The 25,859-nt window shown below is 33.8% G+C and overlaps 1 protein-coding gene across 5 annotated transcripts in view; it reads right to left on the minus strand.

Moving 5' to 3' along the window:
- The window catches only part of Kiaa1328 (KIAA1328 ortholog), a 152,377-nt gene that overhangs the window by 88,087 nt on the left and 38,431 nt on the right, over positions 1-25,859 (minus strand). For all 5 annotated transcript variants that reach the window (XM_090353225.1, XM_090353221.1, XM_090353222.1 and 2 more), the window contains one exon: positions 4,431-4,558. In XM_090353225.1, the coding sequence (XP_090209351.1) occupies positions 4,431-4,558 (128 nt within the window). The remainder of the gene's footprint in view (positions 1-4,430; positions 4,559-25,859) is intronic.

Raw genomic sequence — 25,859 nt, forward strand, 5'->3', positions numbered from 1 at the left:
TTCATGCTTTGCTTATAGTGTGAAGTTCGCAATGAAGATGAAAGAGCTGGTCTAGTTTACTTAAAATGGCTATTTTGAGTCTTCATTTGGGAAAAACTATAAAAATAATTAAAATCTGTTAAGGAAGTATGCCCAGTTAATTCTTAGGCAATTCACTCTAATGCCATTACTTGTGTACTTTAAGATAACTTTTTTAATTTAAAAAAAAAAACTTCTAAAGTTTAAGTTTTTTCTTTGAGGATGGGAGGCAGACACAAGACATGTTCACAGACTGAAATTCTACTCTTTGGAGTTTAGCTTATATACAAATCAGCTTACCCCCACTGTGGCTTTCCTTTTCTATAATGTCATATAAACATATTCCTAATCTTTTCCATATATATATAGTTATATATATATAGAGAGAGAGAGAGAGAGAAAGCATTTGATTTTCATATATGGTGTTTGAATTAATTGTTTCTCTTTTTCATTTAAAAGGAACATTTGGTTTATTTATAGTTTTCAGTGATGAATACTTAGACTAAAGTAGGGAGATCAGGACTGACTGGTACCATATCTTGGCCACATGGTGAATGGTAGGGCCTGGTATCTTGTCTTCATGCTGGGGGAAGTTGATGTCCCCACCCTCCAGGCATGCCAGAATACTCAAAGTCAAGGGTGGGCAGTTGGTTGATAAGTTACAAAACTTATTAGTCCAGTGTCTGGGACTGGGAATTTTCTGTGACCCTGTGCCCTGACCTGACCCTATTTAGGCCCCAATAAGCATAGGTACCATTATGCCTTGCCACATATTTCCATATTCCTGTTCTGTCTCCTGTTTCCTAGCTCTTCTCCAGTCACCATGGCGTCCCACTTCAGCTCTCCATTGGAACTCACTGGTTTGTTAGTATTGTTTTTGTTCTTTCTTTCCTCTCTGGCTTGTTTCCTATCAGTGTTAAGCATATTTTCTGACTGCTGGTCTTTGAGACAGGAGTCTACCATGTAGTCACTGGCCTTTTAATAAAGATTCCTGTATTTGACTTCTCAAAATGGCTTCTCTATACTTTCACCTTATAACAAAACCACTATAAACACAGTTTTTCTTGTGAATGTAAATTTTCCATTTCATATGGAAATTATGGAATTACACTGATGAAATTTGTAATTGGATGAGGATGGTAAGAGATTGTAGGGGCTGGACTATATTCCAGAAATAATGGACTATATTTTTGTGACAGAGTATATTTGCAATAGAAGAAATCAGTATGTCTATAGAGTCTTTTCCTGAGAAATAGACAGTACAGAACTTGCTAAACCTAAGCCAGATGGGCTAGTCACAGGTTTTGGAGGAAAATTAAGAATTCAATTTTAGCCAAACTAAGTTCAATATATTAGTGGAAAAACCAAAAGTGCATGTTTGTTGTAACAGACAATTTTCTACAATTTTAAGGGAAAGGAATATAGTTAGAATATAGTGGGAACCAGCTTAACATGTATGAATTTACAAGTGAACTAAGCTTCCTTCATTCCAGAGGAATAGCTGTAGGGTATTTTGGGAAATATTACACTTGCTTTGTGACAACTGAAAGTAGTGTAAAATAAAGCACTTCTACTTTTTTCTTGAGAATATGCAATTTCACAAGAAATCTGTCTATGTTGAAATTTTCATTTTCTCTTCCTTTTAATTATTACTGTATATTCTTTTATTCTTATGCCAAAACTCTAAAGTTTTCTTTAGTTCCTTGAATCTTAGTGTATATAATCTATAATGACAGAATTATTTTAATTACCTCCAAAGGCTAAGTAAGCATAATATTTTAGCTTTGATATTGACTTCATAATCAGAAAGGATTTCAAAGAGCACAGTTTGTGAAAAATAACAAGAAAGATGCTAAACATAGTATTTAAAAAATAATTTCAGTTTATCTCCCTTGGTTCCAAAGGCAGAGCCCACCAAAGTGGCCTTTAATACTGCATAATTTTCATTGTTCACAAAATATAATCTAACACTTGATCATATGATACTTGCTAATACATGGTTTTAAAATGTTTTCTTTATTAAATCAAAATAGAATTTAAGGATAACTCTTTGTCTGCTTCTCTTTGCTATGAGGGAATGAACCCCAAGACCTCATGCATGCTTGGCATGTAATTTTATCTTTCCTCAGTACAAGCATTTCTTTTTGAGGATACATTTTCTTCAAATACTTGGAAAAAATGTTCATTCTATACTTGTAGTTTATTTTTATAGTTTTATCTCTCAGTGTTAGGACAGACAGTGTTAATTGTGAATGATAATCAGTGAAACCTCCAAGAAATCATTAGCTTAAAACTAAGGAAATGTCATTTGGCATTAATGCTACAATTTTCTCTAGCCCACTCAATAGCAATTGGCTAGGGATTCTTTAACTATCTGACCTATTTTCCAGGAGAAAGGGACAAACCATATAATCAAGGTTAGCTGCTACTTTCCTAGGAAGTCATTTTATTACTCAAGTTTTCAAAAACAGAACAATAAACAACTTTTCCAATTAGAATACAAATAAACCACTCCCACTTGGGCTATGTCTTAAAAACAAAAACAAAAAAAAACTTGTGATTCTAGTCAGGTATGATACCAAAAGCCTATAAGCATAGCTACTTGGGATTGAAGTTTAGGGCCAGCCTAAGCATAAAAATTCATGGGACTCTATCTCAATTTAAGGCTGAGCCTGGTGATTCATGCCTGGTTTCCCAGTAAGAAAGGGAAGCAAGAAGAGGAATATCACAGTCTAGCTGGCCTGAGAACAAAGCAACACGCTATTTTTAAAAATAAACAACACAAAAAGAGTCTGGTAGAGTGACTCAAGTGGTAGAGCATCAGCTTAGCAATAGTGAGATCCCTGAGTTCAAACCCCAGCACTTTTTTTTTTCCATTCCTGGAGCCTGAAATAAAGGGCAGAGTACTATTCTTGGGCTTTCTCAAAGCTAGTGCTCTATTACTTGAATTGCAGCACCACTTCCAGCTTTTTCTGGGTATGTGGTACCAAGGAATTTAACCCAGGCTTTGTGCATGCTAGGCAGGCACTCTACCACTAGGCCACACTCCCAGTCCCAAACTCCAGCACTTCTAAGAAAAAAAAAATTTGTGTGATTTTTAAAATAGTGGGGTTGGTAGGGAGGGGCGAGAATGATAAAAGGGGTGACATTGATCAAGATTTATTGTACTCATATATAACTTTTGTTGAATGGCAACTCCTTTGTACAACTACTTAAAGATAAAAATAAAATAAAAATAGCATTAAAAATCACACATATTCTAGTATTGTTAACTTTTCTTCATGTGCAAATTTAGGCTCAAAATTAAGTATTTAATCAAAACTATTAGTCCTGAAACAGCTATCTCTACACTGAACACATATTCATTAGAAGGCTATAAACCCTAATTTGATTTCATAAGGATTTGATAGGATACAAGATAGAGGGAAAGAAATTTTTAATACAACATCTCTATTTTGATATGACACATGAAATACATTAAACACATTACACAATTTTTCTACAATTCTTAATATGCAGTGCTTTTCATTCATTTGAAGATTTGAAATTATATAGACAAGAAAAAGAGATCAAGGCTGGGCACAGTGGCTCACACCTGTAATCCTAGCTACTCAGGAGACTGAGATCTGAGGATTGTGGTTCAAAGTCACCCCAGCCACTAAAGACCTTGAGATTCCTATCTCCAATTAACCACTAGAAAAGTAGAAATGGGGCTGTGGCTCAAGCAATAGGGCAGTAGCCTGGAGCTGAAGGGCTCAGGGACAACACACAGGCCCAGGGGTAGAGTGGTAGCCTTGAAGGGCTTAGGGACTGCGCCCAGGCCCAGAGCCCAAGTCCAAGCCCAGAGCCCAAGCCCCACAATCAGAAAAAAGAAAGAAAGAAAGAAACCAAGTATCAATAACTAAAGGACAATCACTGTGTTTTTAGAGCTCGTTTTACATCTGAGCAGGCAGATTATTGATCATTCTCACTTAATGATCCAATACAACTTATTGATCACATACACACAAACATACTCATTCAAATATTTGACTTGTGTGATTAATACATATATGCAAACATATGTAAAATATTCTAATTCCCTCTTTTTATAAATCACTAAGTCGTATTTATTGTATGAATTAAGAACATGAGTTAGGAAAGACAGGAATAAAAAAAGACAATGTACCAAGCAGTCCATTTGATTTTCATCATTAAGAGCAGGTCAATAATAAATAAAGAACAGATCAATGTATTTTCTTTACCATTCCTACTGTATTTTGATACAATTAAAGAGTTTTCCCACTGTCCCACAGTCTACCAAAAAAATTAAAACAATATTATATATACTATGTAAAAATTAACTAAAAGCAATAACTTTCTGACATCTTGCTGATCTCATTAAGGTTTGGGTAAAAATAAAGATGGCTTACCTCTTGTTCTTGAATTCTAGCAGCACCAAGTTCTGAAAGTGACATGTTGAGCTTTTCTTGCTGTTCTGATAGATATTTCTGATAGAGACTTAAAAGTTCTTGGCATTCTCTGTACTGTAGTTGAAGAGGTGAGATTGCAAATTAAGGGAAAACTTGAAAAATATCAACTAAAACTGCATGCATGAATGCTATAGATTCCTATAAAAATGAAATAGAGATTGAAAAGATAATTTTCAGAATAAGAGAATGAGAATATATAAAGGCATCATACAATTTAACAATAAAAGATTATTAACCCAGTTAAAAATGGGCAAAGGCTCTGAATAGATTAATCAAAAGAAAATACATAGATGACCATTAAATACAAGAAAACATGCAAGATAAACTTAGCCACTGGAAAATGCAAATCAAAAGCACAATGAGAAAACACTTTACAGCCTCTAGAATAACAATAAACAGTTCAAAAAACTAATGTAAAGTGTATAGAAAAGACAACATTGTTGTAGTAAAAGCAATTACTGCCTAATTAACACAGAAAGTTGCTAACTATATTAAACAAAGGGCGTACAATTTTATTTTTATCTTGCTTGTATCATATAACACTGGCATAACTATGACCAGGACATTTATTGCCCATTTATCTCCCTTCATTCTTTATAGTCTAATATAGAAAACATGATGGTGTATCCTGGGGTACTTTCTCACATAGTTCCTAAAATCTGAAAAATGCTCAAGATAAAAATACTACCTCAGAAAGACCACCTAACTTCAGAGAGTAGTTGCTTGGGAGACACATATTTCTAGCCAAGAAAGTGCTTTGTTCTTAACATTTCATTGTCTCAATTTCCTCCTCAGGTTTCGTTTCCTTTCAGATCATTTCTAGGTCTCCCTCTTAGCTTTTACTTATATATGCTATAGGTATAGTAATTACCATCCAATGTATTCTATTTAAATACTTCTAACAGATATCATCATAAGTGTGAAGATATTTCTTAAATCTCAAACTTGACAATTAGTTTCTGTATTCCTTAACATTTTTGTAACATAATCAACTGCTCCTGGGATGATTCCTGTCCTAATAACTTGCACCAATTTTGACTGCAAAAACCAATTGCTTTATCATTCTCAGTATTAGCCTTTAACACAAAGGGAGCTGAAAATGACTTACAGAAGAGGAACTGGTTTACAGTGAAAGGATAAGTTACTAAGTTTAGAGAATCTATCAACAAGAAGAGCTTATTCAAAAATGACTTAAGCAGCAACATTAACAATAGAATGAACAGTGGCCTAAATAAGTTAACAGATTTTCAAAGTCAATCTACGTTAGACCTGGATGGTTTTATATTTCCATGCTTTTATGGGCAAGCTCCAAAAACCAGGAATGATTTGTGGTGGCCCCATGAGCCACTGCCTGCCATTCTGTACATAAAAAGATTTTCTAGCTGTTACCATAGGCAGTAGGAGAACATATTAGCTTGGTCACAGAATATGAATTTTACTCTGGAAATATCAAGCACAATTATACAGCTTATGAGTTAAATGTCAGCATTTGAGACAAATTATAGGTGATTCATTAAAGACATGCCATGTGGTAGAATATAAAAACAGGTAATCTTATCATTATCATTTTTTATGTCTTCTTCGATTTCACCAGATTTCAGAATATGCTGCTTTTCCTCCTTCCTTAGCACAACGAGACTTCAATTCTCCATCTGGAGAGAGATTTACATTAGGAAGATGTTGGTAAAATATCCTCTTCACTAACTGGGCAGAAGAAGAATACAATGAAGAAATGTTTGACAGAATCTTGGCCAAAAGACAGGAAAGAACACAACTGATATAGAAGACTAAAAGGAAAGGTATACAACAGACCATGTCATGATTTAACAACTGCAGTTTGTCCACTATTTAAGAATGTTTATAAAAAGACAAACACTCCAAAAATAGAAGTCTTTACAGGAAAACAAATACAAGCATCAACTCAATTAAGTGAAATATTTCTCCAAGATCTCCCTACAGTTCCATGGATCCTTGAGTTATTAAGTCTAGTGGCAAGCTTACTAACTTATTAAAACACAAATTGATGATATAACTAGCATCTGTACCCTAAGGTAGGAAGAGATACCTGCAAGGCAACAAAACAGATCATACATAAAAAGACCCGCCAAGCTTTTTATCAATCTTAACCAAATGTTTCCTAAGTATTACATAACAGGCACAAGAGCAGACAAAGTAGTACCATGGAGTAAGATAAATGTACAGGCCTAGGTGTTAGTACAGCATTCCTGATTTCAATGTTAAATCTGGTACTTAGTATCTAACATTGGCCAAGGAATTTGTAAAATGGAAAATGGACTGTTGGGGAAAAAATCTACTCCAAGATGATGTGGTTAACAGATATACACAGAATTTCACATACATATTTGTATCATTTTATTACATTGTGATTTGTGTAAGACTACCACCCACTGATGCAAGTTTGATATCTAATCAGAATATTTAATCAGTTCCCCCTAGAAATTTCTAAGTCTCTACCTTTTTTCCTTAGAGAATTATAAACTCATGTAGGGAAGAAAGACTTAGAAATGCGATGTATTAGATTCTGTCTTTTGCTCAAGTAATTAAGCTTTACAGGTCTGTTTATTTTTTAACTACACAGTGGAGACCCAAAAGTCAGGGTTCGGGCCGGGAGTTTGGCCTAGTGGTAGAGTGCTTGCCTAGCATGCACAAAGACCCCGGTTCGATTCCTTGGTACCACATACTTAGAAAAAGCCGGAAGTGGTGCTGAGGCTCAAGTGGTAGAGCTCTAGCCTTGAGAAAAATCCAAGGACAGTGCTCAGGACCTGAGCTTAAGTCCAGGACTGGCCAAAAAAAAAAAAAAGTCAGGGCTCAAGTTTACAGGTAAAGACACTTATCTAAAAGCTTGAGACATATAATGTCTATAAGCTGTCTTATCATATAAGCTATCAATGTACCATATGAATAAGAATTTTGATTTCTTTATGATTTCTTTTTCATATAATCTAAAAGAATATAAATTTTGGGGTAGCCACTTGCAAACAAAAGCATTTCTATTAAAAGTCTGTATTCCCTTGCTTCTAAACTGTTTAAATTTTCTTTTTTTTTCTTTTTTACTAAAATGACCCATGCTTCAAAGTAGACACATTTCTCCCATTTGGAAAGGCTGCTTTAAATCAATTCTGTCGTTTATGAACTACAAAAAGTAGCCTAGAATTGTAGAATAAAAAATTTTTATCACCCAGAAATTTGTTTACAAGGTGATACACATGGTTAGCACTGTAAGATCTCCAATTTCAAAAGGGAGTTTTTGAAAACATCAAAAAATGTCTTACATTAAGCTTTCAGGCCCCTTCAAAGTTGTCAAGGAAGTTTTATGAATACTTTTGGGGAAGTTTAAGAATACTCTACATAGCTCCTAGTTATGGATAGCAAACTTTAAAATAAGTCATTTTACAAATAAACCATCTCATTCTGCTCCCTATAATCTAGAAGAAATTTATTCTTGACCTTAAATTAAAAGCAACTATGTACTACCAAATTTTAAGATATGAAATACCACTTTCTTCACATTCTTATATTAATATTCTTAAACTATTTAAGATGCTACATAAGACCATTCATTTCTGAATGGCAAAATAAACTAAGAGGTTTCTCATTTAATTTTCTACAAATTAAGTAGCCAGGATTATTGTGTGCTCCTAATGTATTTTGTCTTCCAGCTCTGAGCATTGTTATTTTTCCCTTCAGATTTCTCATCAGCCTTTTATTACAGATACCCATGCTATCTATCACACTGCTTATCACCAAAAGCAGACAGATCGCTTAATAAACTTGTCTGTGGGTGTGGTATTGTAAAGTGCTCTAAATATATTATTGCATTTAATTATTTATTAAAAGAAAGCAACCTCATGAAGAATGGTTATTTTACAAATGAAATTTACAGCACTGAATAGTTAATAACTTACCCAAAATTTATACTACTAATAAGCTATGAAGTAAACTCATAGAACTACTGTCATAAAATATAATGTTGCAGAAAACATAATGTATAGAGGAATCAGTTCTGAGTCTTCTTTAAAAAAGTTCCTGATTCTGTAAAGTGTTGCACATCTTGACTCTAGGCAGCACACTGCATTTGCAGTACATCTCTGAGATTCCTTCTCTGTATCAGTGGGATAGGGAAAGCCCATCATCATCCTTCAGAACATAAGACTTTATCAGACTCTTCAGCTTCTTTCCTTTAATCCAGCTTGTGAATGTTTGTGAATTTGTTTGTTTAGTCAACTGCTTTTGTTTTTAAAGGCAGAACATAGGTAATAAAATAAAATGCAAAAACAACCCATGTTATTCCTTAAAGGAAACTTGGATATTGAGTTTTCAAAGGAATATAGTTTATACTGTGGCTACTACTTAAATAATAATTAGCAAACGTTACTAGTAGGTCTTAACAATTTAGAATTGGATAAATAGCCCATAGGAAAAAATAATCAAATTTTATTTCTCCTACTTTCAAATAGGTATGTATACTCTACCTTTACCAACACATTTTAAAACCTATATTTATAGCATGATTTTTGCATTTAGTTCAACATTGCCAGATTATTAGCTATTGCCTTCAGGAACAATATTTGTGAAACAGTTACACACATGTTTTAATACAGTATGAAAGTATCACCCAGTGTTAATAATTCTAAGTAAAATTTGAAGCAAAAATTCAGTAATATTCACAATTAGAGTTAAAATGGAAAGAGGTCTTGTCTGGAGAAATTACATTTATTATTTTAAGTGTCATTACTTCTTTGTAAATGACAGACAACTAACCACAAATAAATTATCGTTCTGAGAAAAATTATGAAACTCCTACATAGTTTTATTATCTAAACTCAGCAAATGTTGCAAATATTGAATTAACAAAGCATTTTATGCACAACTTTCTTTGCCAGCTTGTAACAGAATTAAGCTTATATAGATTACCAGAATAATTTAACAATTGAAAAAGTAGATTAAATAATCTGACTCTACACTCAAGAATTGTTGTAGAGAACAATCTCAAAATACACAAGGAGAAAAGTTTTATAGCATCACTAAAATCAAAGACTTAGATTTGCTTTACTATTATTTAGTACTAAGTAAATTAATCTAGGCGGAAACATTTAAATGAACAAGGCCTAAGGCCTAGGCTTTTAGTATATGCGATTAACAATAGTGAATTATACCTACTAAAAATTCAAAGCAACCCAAATAGAATAATTGAAGTCAATTATTTCTATTCTACTTTTTAATTTGTGTGTGATTTTTTTAAAGCAAATCTGCTAGGAGGCAGAAACTTTCCATTTCATTCCTATCTCATGATGATTTTTCTTGAAAAGTATGAGCTAAATCAAGTTACCAATTTCTACAGTGAGACAAGCAAATATATTCTCTTTTGGACTAAAGTAGGATATTAGGTTATCTTTATACAACAGAATATACAAAGTTGAGACAACACTGGTACTCAGAAAAATATTTTAAATGATAAAATAAAATAAATGCAATGTATTTCTGGTTTCAAACATGCTAGAAGAACTACAATACTATTTTATTTTTTATTAAGGATAACTAAAATTCCTAGACATCATATACCAAATAAAAACATGATGAAGGTCAGGGGACTCAGAACCCTCCAAACAGCAGTGAGATGTCTGTTACGTTTTTGCCTCATATCCTGCATTGTTAGAAAAGTCAGCAAATGTGAAAAGACAAAATAACACACACACAAACTTACAAAATGCAATACCCAAGCACTTCTCATATGTATATAAAATAATGTATCTATTGAAATGAACTCCAAAGATATGGAAACAAAGGGCTTTTGCCTTTTTTTCTTTACTGATGACTCTGTGCATGTGCACAAGAACAAGGTGTATTCATAAGTACATCTGTAAGAAGGTGAGGGGAGGGCATAAAATCCAAGGAAAAGGGGTGAAAAGTGCAGCAGTGGAGCACACTAGACTTTGATTAAAGTGAACTATGTGACTGGTGGGTGGAGATGCGAGGCAGAAAATGGGAGAAAATGAGGGAACAGATGAAAATGTATAACAGGAAATATAAATATAACTCCACTGTGTATCACCTCTAAAATAACAAGGTAAATTGAAAAAAAAGAAGAAAGAAGAAAGAAAACAAGGGGCTGGGAGTTTGGCTTAGTAGTAGAGTGCTTGCCTTACATGCCTGAAGACCCAGGTTCGATTCCTCAGTACCACCTACATAGAGAAAAGCTGGAAGTGGTGCTATGGCTCAAGTGGTAGTGCTCTAGCTTTGAGAAGGACCAAGGATAGTGCTCAGGCCCTGAGTTCAAGGCCCAGGACTGGCAAAAGAAAAAGAAAGAAAGAAGGAAAGAAAGAGAAAAGAGAAGAAAGAAAGAAAAAAAAAAAACAATGAGGACGTTGAAACCAGTTCACAGCCTGGTACAAAGTGGAGATGTCACAGGCTCAACCATGTTCACTGAAACAAAGAGGAGGACATAAACATATAGAAGAAAAATAAAAAAACAAAAAACCTCAAAAAAAACCCTGTTCTCTCTAGCCAAAATAAAAGCAAGAACCTAGCCGGTCAGAAGCTTCTAACCAAGAACTACCTTATTTTAGCCACACGCTACAGAACTACCCTATCTTTAAGATTTCTAGATGCCATACCACTGTCCTTCACCTTGGGTGATGATATCAGAAAGGACTGAGTTGAGGAGTCAGAACTTTAATCTGTGTTTCCATCTCTTACTCAGCTCTATTAGCAGTGGAGGATTCAGGGAGAGCCTAGAGTAGAGTTCTCATTAGGCTAGAATGGAATCTCCTTCTTTGTTATGGTAGTACCAGAAAAAGTTGAATAAGAAGCCAAGAATTTCATAACAGCAATGTGTGGAAGCCATCTTCTCAGACAGGTCCCATCCTTCTCAGACAATTGTTGTCTACAGAGGCCTAGTAGAACGTCGACTCTATCTGCAGCAATGCACTGCACACCATCAGGTAAAGTAGTCAGGTAGGGACATTGGACTTTACTTCCCCAAACATAGAAGTAATGAAGCAGGGCTGGGAGTTTGGCCTAGTGGTTAAAGTGCTTGCCTAGCATGCACGAAGACCCGGGTTCAATTCCTTGGTACCACATACATACAAAAATGCTGGAAGTGGTGCTGAGGCTCAAGTGGTAGAGCTCTAGCCTTGAGAAAGTCCAAGGACAGTGCTCAGGCCCTGAGCTCAAGCCCAGGACTGGCAAAAAAAAAAAAAAAAAGTAATGAAGCAGAATCTCTTCTCCAATTGATGTGGTGATAGGAAAGGTTTGCTGAGATCATTAAAGAATAACAAAATACCCCCAAGTGTGCAGAACACCATAGAATGTGCCATCCCAAATGCAGAAAATAGCCATTTAAATGGGTAAACATAAAAAAAATGCCCATAGTGAAATAAGTAGAAATTGCCTAAAAAAGAATTAAAAGCAGTTATTATGAACTGTTTCAATGAATAATTACATGTAACCTTTTAACAAATACAGACAAATGTCACAGTAGAGAGACAGAAGAGAAAGCAGAATCAAATGAGACAGTAGAGCTGAAAACAGCCATGGTCGTGGTAAAAAGCTCACCAGATACACACAACAACAGAATGGAGAAGACATGGAAGAAGTTGAAAATGCACCAATACATATTAGCCAGTTTGAGAAACAGAAATTATAACTGCAAAGTTACAGAAAGCACACAGAACCTACAGATCTACAGGGTTATAACAAAAGATGCATCATCATGTAATCAGAGTACAAAAAGATCAAAAAGAGGGTGGAGACAGAAAAGCATTCAAAGAAATAACAGTTGTATCTCCTATTTTCTGAGAAAAGCTGACCAATCCCTAAATAGGATAAATTCATAGAAATCAGTGTTAAAAACATAACCCAACTTCTGAACACTTAATGAATTTTTAAAAATCAGCCAGCATAGTGTTTCTTAATTTTAATCCTAGCTATTTGAGAGGTGGAGATTGGAAGAACTGTGATTTGAGGCCAGTCTGGGAAAAAATTGGCAAGACCTCATCTCAACGGACAATATGGAGCACATGCTGAAATGACAGTTATACAAGGGGCATACTTAAGAATATAAGAATATGGCAGTTCAGGGCCAGCCTAGGAAAAAAAACATATCTATCTATATCTATCTATATCTATCTATCTATCTATCTATCTATCTATCTATCTATCTATCTATCTATATCTCCAGCCTAAAATTGGGAAGGGAAGGGGGTGGGGAAACAAGGTGATTGGGAGGGGGTGGGGGGAGGGAAATGGAGACAAAAACATGAGAAGGGGTATCAGTGTGCGAGAAGTAATGCACCTACTATCTGATGAATGTAACTGTAACCATCTGTACATTATACTGACAATAAAAACAACAAAACAAAAAAACAGCCTCAAGCAAAACAGCTAGAAGCTTAGCTCAGCCCAGGTGGCAAAGAGATTGCCTAGTAATGGCAGAAAGATTGCCTAATAATCTAAAGGTCCTATGTTCAAACCCCAGGACTGCCAAAAAAAAAATTCTTGAAAGTAAGACAGAAGCAATACTTATTTAAGGGGGATATTGGAGATGAATGGTAAATGATACTGGATTTCACATTATAAAACAGGACAACAGAATATTTTTCAAGTGCTGAAAGAACTGTCAATTTGGAATTTTACATTCAGAAATTATGTCTTTCTGCAATAAAGGAAAAATAATGAAATTTTCAGATAAAGGACAACTACATGAATTAATCGTCATTAGGCATGGTGTAAAAGAAAAAAACTTTTAAACTGGAAGAAAGGATAAAGGAATGAGTTTCAGAATATTAGAAAGAAAACAGAAATAAATATGGGTAAATAGGATCAACTGTCTTTCCTTGAGTTTTATAAATTATGTTTTACAATGTATAAATAAAACTATTCACTAATTGATGTGAACAAGAACAAACTTAAAAGTAAAATAGAGTAATAAGCAACTGCAAACTGAAAAAAGTTTAATCATTCTATTTTACTGATTGTTTTATTTTACTGATTACTGAACAACCATATGGCTATTATAATATTTTAAATATTCTCAACTTTCTCACTCACAGCTCCCATCAGAAAATATTTTTATATCAAGTTTTTGTGACCAATAAATACTGAAGCCATGAGTAAGTGAATGAATATTTACTATGACAAATTTTGTCATCCCTTTATCCTTTTCTATCTTTTGCATGACCTCAGTAATTTTTGGCTTCTGCCTAAGCTCTCAACTAAGTGGATCCTTAGCAGAATTCTCTTTAAACCATGCTTTCCTCTTGAACTGCCAATATGTCTCTCTTCTTCTAAATACTATCAAACCTCTAAAAAGATTAATATATACTATGGTCTCTACTTCCTCACTTCTCACTGTTTTTTTTTTTTGTTTTGAAATAGTATGCTTTCCAATCCCACCCCATACTGCATTCACAGAGTATTTTTTTACCTATGAATTGCTAAAGATGTCAATGGGAAGTCAGGTCTTACCATCCTTTCTCCTTCAAGGATATCCTCCTCTGGTGTTCTTTTCTAATTACTAGCCCATTCTACTACTTCCTAACTAACTGCTCCCTCTTAAGTCTCTTTCATTGTCTTCCTTTTATTTACTCATTAAATGCAAACATTCCCTCAGATAAAGTCTAGAACCTATTCAACTTGCTCTACCTCAGTTTTTCATATGTATGTTGCCCATCCCCAGAGTTACTTCTATTGTTACTTCTTCAGGAAACATCCCATGACCTGAGGTGAGGTTGTATAAGGGTTGCACATCACAAACAAGGTAATTATTGAGTAGAGCATGCATAAATATTTGGCAATAATCAGCCTATCAAATTAATGTAAAATAACTTTAATTTCTCTAATTTCCCTTTAATCTCTCTAATTGTTTTTAAAGTCAAACTGTAAAGATTAGATTTTACATTTAACAAACAAAAGATAACACAAAAAATTCTTCTATCCTACTATTCACAGCATCTTCATAATATTGTTGAATTGTGTTACTCTTTATAAAATACTAATACATACAAATTTTATTTGAAAGAAAACTTAAATTACTTTGGTAGAGAATACTGCCTCATGATTAGGTCCTGACTATTACCATTTGAGATAAGTCCAAAATGGCACATGGTATTACAAAAATGAATTAAATTGGGTAACCTATTTATAATAAAAAGAAATTACACCAAATAAAATTAAGGACAATATTATCTGTCAAAATAAAATTTCCTCTTTTTTTCCAAATTCCATTAAAAGATTATAGTAATACTTGATTTTCAAAGGCCCAAATGATTTGTCATCTAGTTTCATCTATAACTTCCAAGTTAATTATTTTAAAATAATTTAAAAAGTAGTAAAATGTTAAAATGACTCCTTGCTCAGGTCAAAAATCATGAAAAACATAACTATAAACATTACATCATTTTGCTGTCAGCGATCAAGTGGTTTACCTGTACAGTCTCCCACCCTTATCACCTATCCCATTTCAGATTGTGAAATATTTAAGAAGGAAAAATGACAGACTTTTAAAATAGGCAAGTCACTCACTACATAAGCATCAGTAGTTCTCAATGCTCAATAAGTCAAGAAATATCTTGATAATGAAAGTAATTTCACATAAAAAATACTACAAACAAAATTTAGTTTTGACACAAGGCAAATCTATTCCTCCATACTAAATATGTATGTAAAGTTGGTCAGATCAAGATCCAGGCACCGATACACAAGCCCCCCAAACAGACAGAAGGGTATTATTTCTGTCCTAGTACACTGTTACCTGAACTCAAAAAATAAGGGTTTTATGGAAAAATAGCAACGAAGACATGATGCCCATGGCAAATACTGACAGAACTCTACAAGTAAATTTGTTTGGGCACTATATATAGGATTGCTTCCTGAAAGAAAGTTTGGAAATGTTTCATTTCCATGAATTCATAAAGAAGTTTTCAATCTGTGTATGTATCAATTCAACTGTCTATTAAGTCTCCTTCTTACTAAGTAGGAGGAGTTCATGATAATGCAGCTAAAAGCATTCATTCCTCAGAATATAAACATCTCACAGCTAATCTATGCTTCAATTTTCATAATCCCTAGACTGGTTGAAATTGAAATGCAAGGTCTACTGGAGTACAGTACTCAGTGACAGGAAGGGTTATTCCTCCTAAAATTATTCTGAGTTTTGTTTTCTCATAAAAATATATTTAGATTATAAAATTAAACAAATACAAGCAACACTGCATAATTTAACTGTCATTTTCTAACAAATCACTTATAATTATAACCATAAAATGATAATAATTTACCATGTGTGCAGCTGCAAAACTTACAAAAGCACTGGTCAGTGCTGCTGCAAAATGTGAACCTACTACTCCCCCTGGTGCTCATGGAACTGAATTGCAATAAAATAAAAAAATCACTTTTCCAATAAGGTGAGTAAATTTCACATACAGTCAGTTCTGCCATACAGCTTGTTTAGATAATACACACTTCTCTAGGTGCATTTGATGTATGAAAAATGTGAGCAAAATTCCAGTATCACTGTATCATATAGTATGTACGGGTGGAAAATGATGTCCTCTAATCCACACCCTGGTAATAAACCATGGGCCTCATGCCTAGGGCATCTTCCAGCTCTCATTTACCCTGTCTGACAAACTATACCCACTAACAATCATTTTACAATTTCTCCATTATTTCAACAACCTTCTCTCTGCCATTTTACAACTCACAAGCTGTAACCCTTTCAATATTCACTTAGCATTTATTTCCTTTAACAATTTAGTACATGAAAAACTGTATTTTATTAGATTTCATTTTTTAAGTCTCACTAATAAAGTTTTTGAATTCTGTAACCCCAAATCCATTTTTTCCTTTTCCCTGTCGTTTTTTTGTATAATTTTGAAAAGTGTGGAAATTTGGGGGAGTGCCTTTGCTTTCTTACAGCAGAACTGACTGTATAATAAATGGTAAAATTAAAGACTTTATAACTCATTAGAATAAAAGGATAGGATAGAAATTTTAGGATTTTTGAGACAGGACTCACTGTATTAGTAACTCAAGAGATATTTTTCTCATTTCCATGGCCAAATACCTGAAAACTTAAAGGAAGAACCATCATGATGGTAAAGACAGATTGGAGAAGATATAGGAAAAAATGCTCATCATCACTATTCATCAGAGGAATGCTAATTAAAACTAGAATAACACATCATTATACCTATTTACAGCAGTTCAAACAGATGAATGTTACCAGGTATGGTGGCACAGCCGCTAAGCCTAGCTGTATGGAAACAAAGGCAGGAAAATCATCATTTCAAGGTCAGTCTGGGCTTCAGAGCAATAATTTGTCACCAAAACAAACAAATGAATGAATGTACAAATGAATAAATGAGTGAATGATGGAAGTATAGGTGAGGCTGTGCAGATAGTAAACCCTCATTTCTTTCAGTGGGAATGTACTTGTTAATGGAGCCACTCTGGAAACTAAAAATGGAACTACCATATGATACAGCAACTCCACTTCCAAGTATATATATCCAAAAAAATTGAAGTCATCATGTTACAGAGATACAAGCATTCCCATATTCAATGCAGTTTATTATTCATAACAGGTCTGGGAACAACCTAGATTCTATTATTATATGAAGAAAATATGGCACATACCACACAATGAAATACTAGTCAGACTTTAAAAGAAGAAAATTCTATCATTTAAGATAATATGGATAAACTTAGGCATGCTATGTTAAATTAGCAAGGCACAGAAAAGTAGTATTACACACTCACAGAAGGAGAGAAAAAGCAGTCATTAGCAGGTGTGGGGGTAGAATGATGAATGGATAAAGGAAAAAATGTTGATCAGAGTACCACATTTCAGTTAGGAGGAATAAACAATAGAGGTCTATTATACTGAGTAATGACTATAACAATTAATAATGCACTGTATATTTCCAATTCTTAAAACAGTAGGTTTTCAACCACAAAAATCTAGTAAGTATATGAGATAATGGGTCTGTTAATTACCCTGATTTAAACACCCCACATTTAAGCACATCAATCAAAATATCATAATATACCACCAAATCATATATGTACAAGTATTCAGTTATAATTTAAGCAAAACACCCTAGAAACTCATATTTATGTCACATGCATAAGACATTTCATTAATTATATAAACATTAGAAACTACAGGGAGCAAACTGTATCTATCACAGTAAGTATTCTGGTTATGATAAACTAAAATCTGTAGAAGAACTAAAAATGTTATCTTTACAAAAATTAATTGATAGGAATATTTATTACAATTTTGCTGTAAACCACTTTGTCATTAATACATGCATCTTGTCACATAATTTAAAATACCAACAACACGAGAATTCATCAATAAAATGACCTTTGTTCTTCAAGGCTATCTCCTGTCATCTCCTATTAAGCACACACTGATCAGTATATATTTAGCATAGTCTACCCTAGAAGAGGCCACTCTCCTTCCTGGTCTGTTCCTAACCAATCTGTGTATACAGTGAACAATAATAGAACAATGAAACAAAGACTAATCACAAACCATATAAAAATCAAATATTCAGGGAACAAATTATATGGCTCCTAAATAGTATAGGGAAGTTCCTAACAAGAAAAGGGAAAATACCCTAATTACTTAAAATAGAAGCTGACAGTTTTATACCAAAAGATGCATAAATATTTCTATTAAGTAACTGCAGGTCTGTATAAAAAGAGAAAGGGAAAAGGGAAAGCTCTTATTTTAAAGCAAAACTTGTATTACAGGCCAGGTAAATATTTTAGGTTTAACAGAACAAATTTTCTTGCAACTAGTCCACGTTGCTATTATAGCACAAAAGTGGCCACTTACAAAATATCATCAAATTAAGTGTGGCTATATTGTAATATTTATGTACTAAAACAAAAGTAGACTAGGTTTGTACTGTGTGCTGTAATATATGTCAAGGCCTGATCTAACCCAAGTGAGAACTAGAAAGACTGTGGCTCTAACTTCAATACATTCATGAAAAATAAAAGTGAATTACTTAGACTCCACAAAGAGGTCTCTCAAATCACTAACTGGTTTTAAAAATAATAACCCTTTGAGATACTGAACCAATATCTAAACACACACAAACACACACACACACACACACACACACACACACACACACACACACACACACACACTTAGACCTTATTATCATGTTGCTACAGCATAGTCCTTTCATTTCCCCAAGCTTTGTCTTTGTTATTTTTACATTTTCAAAGATTAAGAAGCAATTATTCAGCAAGTACCAATGGCTCATGCCTTTTATTCTAGCTAGTGAGGAGGCTGAGATCTTAGGATCTTGAGTTGAAGCCAGTGGAGGAAGGAAAGACTTTTTTTTCACTTAGCCACCAAAAAGCCAGAAATGGAATTGAACTGTAGTTCAGGTGTCAAAATGGTAGTCTTGAGCAAACAAGCACAGGGACAGCACTCCAGCTCTGAATGTGTACACCCACGCATACACACATGTGTATGCGTGCACACATGTGTGTGCGTGCACACGTGCACACACATATAATTATCCTTAAAAATGTAAAGATCACTCTCTTAAAGATAAAAACCTTAAAACACAACTTTGAGAAAATTCGTAGCCAAGACTCATATAGACAGTATAGTAAAAGGAAAATTAAAAAAAAATTTAATCTATTGTTTTCCCTAGAAACTGAGTCAATCTCCTGCACGTGTTTGTTGAAGGCAATAAGATTAGAATTGTGGATTAATACTACAGAATTAATAAGATTTAAGAAAATTTAATAATTCCTGTTATGAGTTAAAAATCATTAAATGAGTTAAAAATATTAACATTTTAAAATATATTTAAAAACCTTCATTTAATATCTTTCCTTACTTATATTTACTGCCCCTGTGTTTGTGTCCCTTAACAATAAATTTTCTCATGATTTTATGATTATTTTCACCAATGTACATAAAGATAATAAATACTATTGCCTAATCAGTAAATTGCTTAAGAATATTACAACGATCTCTGTGGGAAAGTGGTAAAGTTTATACAATGCAGGCTTAAGTAAACCTATGAACACATAATGCAGAAATTAACAATTGGCAGGCACATACATCTTGTACACATATTTTGGTAGTTCTGGAGTTATTTTTTTTTTTTTTACTCAAATGGGTTATAACTTTGGAATTCTCTCCTGCATATTCCAGACTTGAGATAAAATATTTGTATACACGAGTATATAATCCTGTATATGTTTATATGTATGCATAAGTTAAATCTAACATCTACATAAGAAAACATGCATCCTTTGTTTCTCTTGGCTTAAGTTATTTTTCTTAATTCCCCCTCTCTCCAGGCACTCGAGTTTTAACTCAGGGCTTTGCACTGGCTTCCCAGGTGCTTTATGACTGAGTTACAATCTCAGCTTTTTGTTTGTTTGTTTGTTTTGGGGAGGGGGGAGAAAGGGAGGAAGGAGGAAACCTATTTTTTAGTTAAGAATCATGCTTCCTACTCAGCCACACACATCAACTATGGTTCATCTACTTTAGGTTTCAGGCTGATGCTGAGATCACAGGGACACACTATAATGCCCACTTGCTTTTCCTTGGGATGGAATCTTGTAGATTTCTACTCAGAGATGGCCTGGAATTTCAATACTCTATTCTCAGTGTCCTGAGAGCTATGGGTATCTGACTAGATCTTGAATATCTGAGTATTCTGCAGACTTCTTACCTAAGTAAGCAATGGTACGTTTAGATTATAAAATGTTTCTATCTAATAAGAAGAATACTCCCTTATTTATAGATAGAAACTTGAATTCCAGAGACAGAGGATTATGAATTGATTAATTAAAGACTACATCATAGCCAGTGATGAAAACACAAAGATTAGGACCATCTTACAAAGGCAGAGGAAAAGGAAGAGTCCCTGTTTATTTTTTTCTCCTCACCACCCTCTTAGAGTAAACAAAATTGGGCAAAGAAAATCTGCTTTATGTTTCCTATTTCATGTCGCTTCCCTAATTTTGACTGTGCTCCTTAACTATGCTACTTTACCACTCAAATCTACACGTCTGTCAAAACATCTAGGAGAAGTAGGATAGGGTGGTACATACCTTCAATCATAGCATTTGAGAGGATGAGGCAATAAGACGTTAAGTTTAAGACCAGCCTGGATTAAGTTTGAGGCCATTGTGTGTTATATAGTAAGATTCTGTCTCAAAAACACAAAACAGTAAAAAAAGACCTACGTACTAGAGCATGGAAAATCCAAGCATAAATATACTTTCATTACTTTTCTACACTGATGAAAAGGTAGTACTTGAAAGTAGTAACATTATCAGAAATTTTCATTTTCTAGTTCTACAAGCAAAAGGAATAACACACAACACAAAGCCTCTCAGTTTTGCTTTATATCTCAGAATAAAAGCTTCAGAATATGCTATAGAGCTACTTTCCCACATTTACTGTTGAATTTCATTTTTCTTTCAAGGTAATTGTAATAAATGTCAGTTATAGAAATACTTAAATAAGATCTCACACTTTTTCTGTTGCAGACTGAAGAATTATTGTTGGAAACATTTATGGTCATTGAGGAGTCTAACACATAAAGGCAATAAGAACACTATAAGCTTACTTTCAATAAAATACATTTCTTTGTTCATATTATACATTTTCCTCTATCTTCCCATGAAGATGTAAAATACAGCAATAGAAAGTAAGAAAGGCCATTACATTTAAGTGTACATGGTTTAAATCTTTTATAACTGATTTTATTAAATTATACATCATACTTTTCGTGAAATATTCAAGGTTAGATCCTCTAGGCAAAAATTATTATAGAGGATATAAAAACCATAAGTATTAAATGTTAAAACAAAACTAAAATTTTAAAACACAAATCATCAAGCTTTAAAACTTTTAAAAATTTATATTTCAACATATCTCCTATAGCAAAAACAAAATAGCAAAACGAAATTGGACCTTACTGGCCACTTTATTTCTAATTTAAAATAGAAGCTACACAGCAAGTTAATACTTCGCATTTGATCTTAGTTAAGGAAAAGAAGTGATAATATTTCATGTTTTTTTCCAGAGGAACTATGTCTTCAAATATTTGATCCTGCTAAGCCACCTTAGGAGTGAGACCAACCAGAACTAGACATCCTCTTACTACATAAAAACAAAAGGCCAGAATGCCTACATTGCTTTTACAAATCCAAATAGTACATCTTGTGTGAAACTCAGTGGCAGCGCATTTACCAACTATGCACAAAGCCATGGGTTCAATCTTCCCAGCACCATAGTGAATGAAACAACTTACCCAAAAGAATATTTTTGTTTGGAGCCTATTGATTTGCATTTCATTGGGCAAATGTTGAATAACTACTATTATAGTTCTAGAGATTGTGTAAATTTTAAAGCATCATAGCCAACAGAATAAATATCACAAACACAAGTTGGTAACATAAATCGCTAAGTACAACGAAGTTTGTTATATGGTTCTGAAGCTTCCAAATAAAATGTTGACTTATTTATTTACTTACTTTTCAGTGCTAGGGCTGGACCTAATGTTTCATGTACTCTACAATCCCAGTTCTTAATATTATTACTGTCTATTGGTATGGAATTGTTATAGCACTGGTATCATACCATAATGTTTGGGTTAGGTTTGAATGCCATATCTTTTATTTACCTTACACAGAAGAATTAAGGTAAAACTGAATGGCCACTGTTTGTATTTGATTTAACCAAAGGGTGGAACAATTAATTATAAAGTGAATTAGTAACACAGAAGATGGTAGGAGGCCTACTCTTGTAAATACTACAGAATCAAAGCATTATGATGCACAATTAACTTCATTATTACAGTACAATTCATGACAACTTCGCAGTGTTCAAAATGCCTATTAAAATATGACACAGTCTATCATTACTATTTTTTAAATTATCTTAGATGCCACTGTCACTAGATTCAAAATTAGAAAAGGTAGCTCTTATCAAAATGTTTTTTTCTCACCAGCTATTATATTACAAGGAAGGCCCACCTATCTAAAATGTAGGAAGTCTTGGAAAAAAAGTTTTTTCCACACAAAAATAAGAGCAAGCCAAATACAACTTTTGGAGCTCATCAGAAAGTTGAAGTCACGAGGAACAAGGTAAACTAAATTTCCAAAGGTGAAAAGTCAATCTAAAGAGATGACAGAATCCAGAGGAAAAGGCGTCAAAAACAGCAGATAATACGAAATGAGCAGAAAATTGTTACAAATTCTTAAAGGCTGAATGTGAGCTAATATGACAGAGCATAGAGCATTAGAGTATGTGCTCACCCAATGTTTAAAAAAATACTTTTCCACAGCATCCTTGGTTTCTAAGAAATAGATTATACCGCATACTTGAGAGTCTCTCTTGATGAGGTGTATATACAACATGGACTACTTTATGGATTCTTCCGTCATAGAATGCAAAAACACTCGTGCCCAACTGTCTTAGTTCAATCTGCTACATTGGAGTACCGTAGACTGATAAATTTTGTCACTGTTTTGACAGCTAGAAGTTTGAGAACAGGGTTCTTGCATAGACAGGTTCTAGGGACTTATTTTGCCCACTTGTTCTTGCATCCTCACATAGCACAAAGAGAGCTAGGTTTAATTTGTAAAGACACCAATCTCATTCATTAGGATTCAGTCTTCAAGACTGAATTACCTGCTAAAATCACACAAAATATAAATTTTAGGAAGTCAGACATTCAGTGTATACCTACTATCCAGTAGTAGATACCACCAGATGAAAGCCTGTCAGTACTTCAATGCCCTCACTAAGCACAGATACTTATTGTTGGATGAATTTAAAGTCTGATACCCTGGTACCTGTGTATTGGTCAGAAATGAAGATGGAAGTATCAAAATTAGAGATCAACCTGGGCAAAAAGTTAATGAGACTATATCTGAAAACACAAGTTCAACATGGTGGCATGTATTTGAAATACAATTTTTTTGAAGTCAGAGCAAGGTGAGAATCAGAAGTGGGAGGCTGGTCTATGGCTGGTCTTAAGCAAAAACACAAGATTCTACCTGGAAAATAAAGTAAGAAAAAACTGACTGGGAGAATGGCTCAAGTGGCAGGGAGCCTGACTAGAACCACAAGCCCTTGAGTTTAAACCCCACAACCATCAAAATCCTCCCTCCAAACTCACTCATTAGACTTTTTTAGTATACTGCACAGAGAACAGGAAAGAATAAAAAAAAGTAAAGCAACAATAAATTGTCCAAAATAAAATGTAAGAAAATGAAATAAACAGATTATCCATATCTGTGGGACTAGATCAAATATATCATTAGAACCCCCAAAGGAAACAATGCACATGCACATTCTCGCTCCTTAGATACACCACAGTCAAAGAGAAAATCTTCAATACATGAAACAAAAGATCATTAAAACACTGAAACAAATACATGTTGCAATAGTAGTAGTCCACATTTATGACATTCTTGACAATTATAAATAACAAAGAGATAAATATACCTACTCATAACTTATTCTTTGTCAGACACTCTTCTAAGTGCCACAGAAACCCTAGGAGGTAAATTAGTGTCTGATTTTACACATGAAGAAGTAGATACAATGAATATTATTATTATTATTATTTAGGATCACACAGAAACTATTAACCAGGATTCAAATCTCAGCAGTATGACTCCAAGATCCATTCCTTAATATGGTTCTGCTGTGTCAAACTCATCTTTTCCCCATTATAGTACCATAAATAGCAATTAGGCCACTATCACCCCTCTCTGTGCTTCTCAACTAGGGAGCAATATTTATATAACAAAGACACTGTATCATTACTAGAGTTGATACTAAATGGTAGCATAGTTTATACAACCATTCCAAAATTGGATTTTAGGCACATTTTTAGGTAACAAAATTTGGGCTTTACTTGGAGCAAGTGTGTTGTTTTTGTGTTAAGTATATATTTGTTTTTACCAGTGCATTCTTGTCTGAACAATGTCTCTCTCTTTTCCCTGATTAAAAATTATCAAATTAAGGAAAATAATTATTATTTCCAAATTGCCAACTGAAGCACATTTTCAAGCAACAGTTAATACATTTGTATTTAATAAACAAATTTAAATTAACTTTATAATTATACAAAAGTTGCAAAGATTCTACCAAGTGCCCATAATCCCCTATTTCAGGTTTCCCTACCATTAATATATTCCACTAACATAGCACATGTGTCATACCTGAAAAAAAGTCTGCAGTGTTAACATGACTTCTTCATTAAAGTCCATAGTTAATTCAGGTTGGTTTCATTAATTTTTTTCATTCACATTCTTTTTCTGTTCTTGAACTCGATCTTAGATACCACACTGCACTTAGTTGTTATGTCTCATTCTCCTTAGTCTATAGGACAGTTTCTAGCTTCCTTATTTCTCATGATTCTAATGTTTCTTAGGAGTAATAGCCAGATACTTAAAATGTTTGTTAATTTGAGTTTGAAGTTTCTCATGGTTAAATACAATTAGGGATTTTAGAAAAGAAAAAGAAGTGAAGGCTCTTGTTACCACAACGTAATAAGTATGTCCATTTGACACTAGTGACACGAAGTGATATGATCAATAGGTTCTTAGATGTTCGAATGGCCAATAAATATATTAAGAAATGCTCACTACCTCTTGCCATTAAGAAAATACAAATGAAAATAACATTGAAATTCCCTCTCCAGTCAGAATGGCCAAGAATACAAACAATAACAAGAATATAAACAATAACTGATACTAGTATGTATGTGAGGGAAAAGGAACCCTAATACACTGTTTGCAGAAATGCTAAACTTGTGCAACCACTGTGAAAAATAGTTTCAGAGATTCCTCAAAAATCTAAACACATAACAACCTTATGATCCAGTAATACCACTCTTGAACATTTATCCAAAAGATTATAAGCTAGGTTACAGTGAAACCACCTGTACAACCATGTTCATGGCTATTCACATAGCCAAGGTTTGAAAACAGCCTAGATGCTCATTAGTAGATGCACAGAACAAGAAAAAATATGGTACATATACACAATGGCATTTTATTCATGCCTTAGTAATAAAGATATTACATTATTTGCAACAAAAAATATGTATGGGCCTGGGAAAAAATGCGAAGTAAATTAAGTCAGGTGCAGAGAGAAAAAGGACAAATGGCCAAGTGTGGTGGCTCACTCCTGTAATCCTAGCTACTCAGAAGGCTGAGATCTGAGGACTGCAGTTCATACTCAGCTTGGGCACTAAAGTCCGTGAGACTCATCTCCAATTCATCACCAGAAAACCGGAAGTGGCGCTGTGGCTCAAATGGTAAGGTGGTAGCCTT

Source organism: Megascapheus bottae, chromosome 19, assembly GCF_031878675.1.
Source record: "Megascapheus bottae isolate mThoBot1 chromosome 19, mThoBot2.hap1, whole genome shotgun sequence".
Lineage (NCBI taxonomy): Eukaryota > Metazoa > Chordata > Mammalia > Rodentia > Geomyidae > Megascapheus > Megascapheus bottae.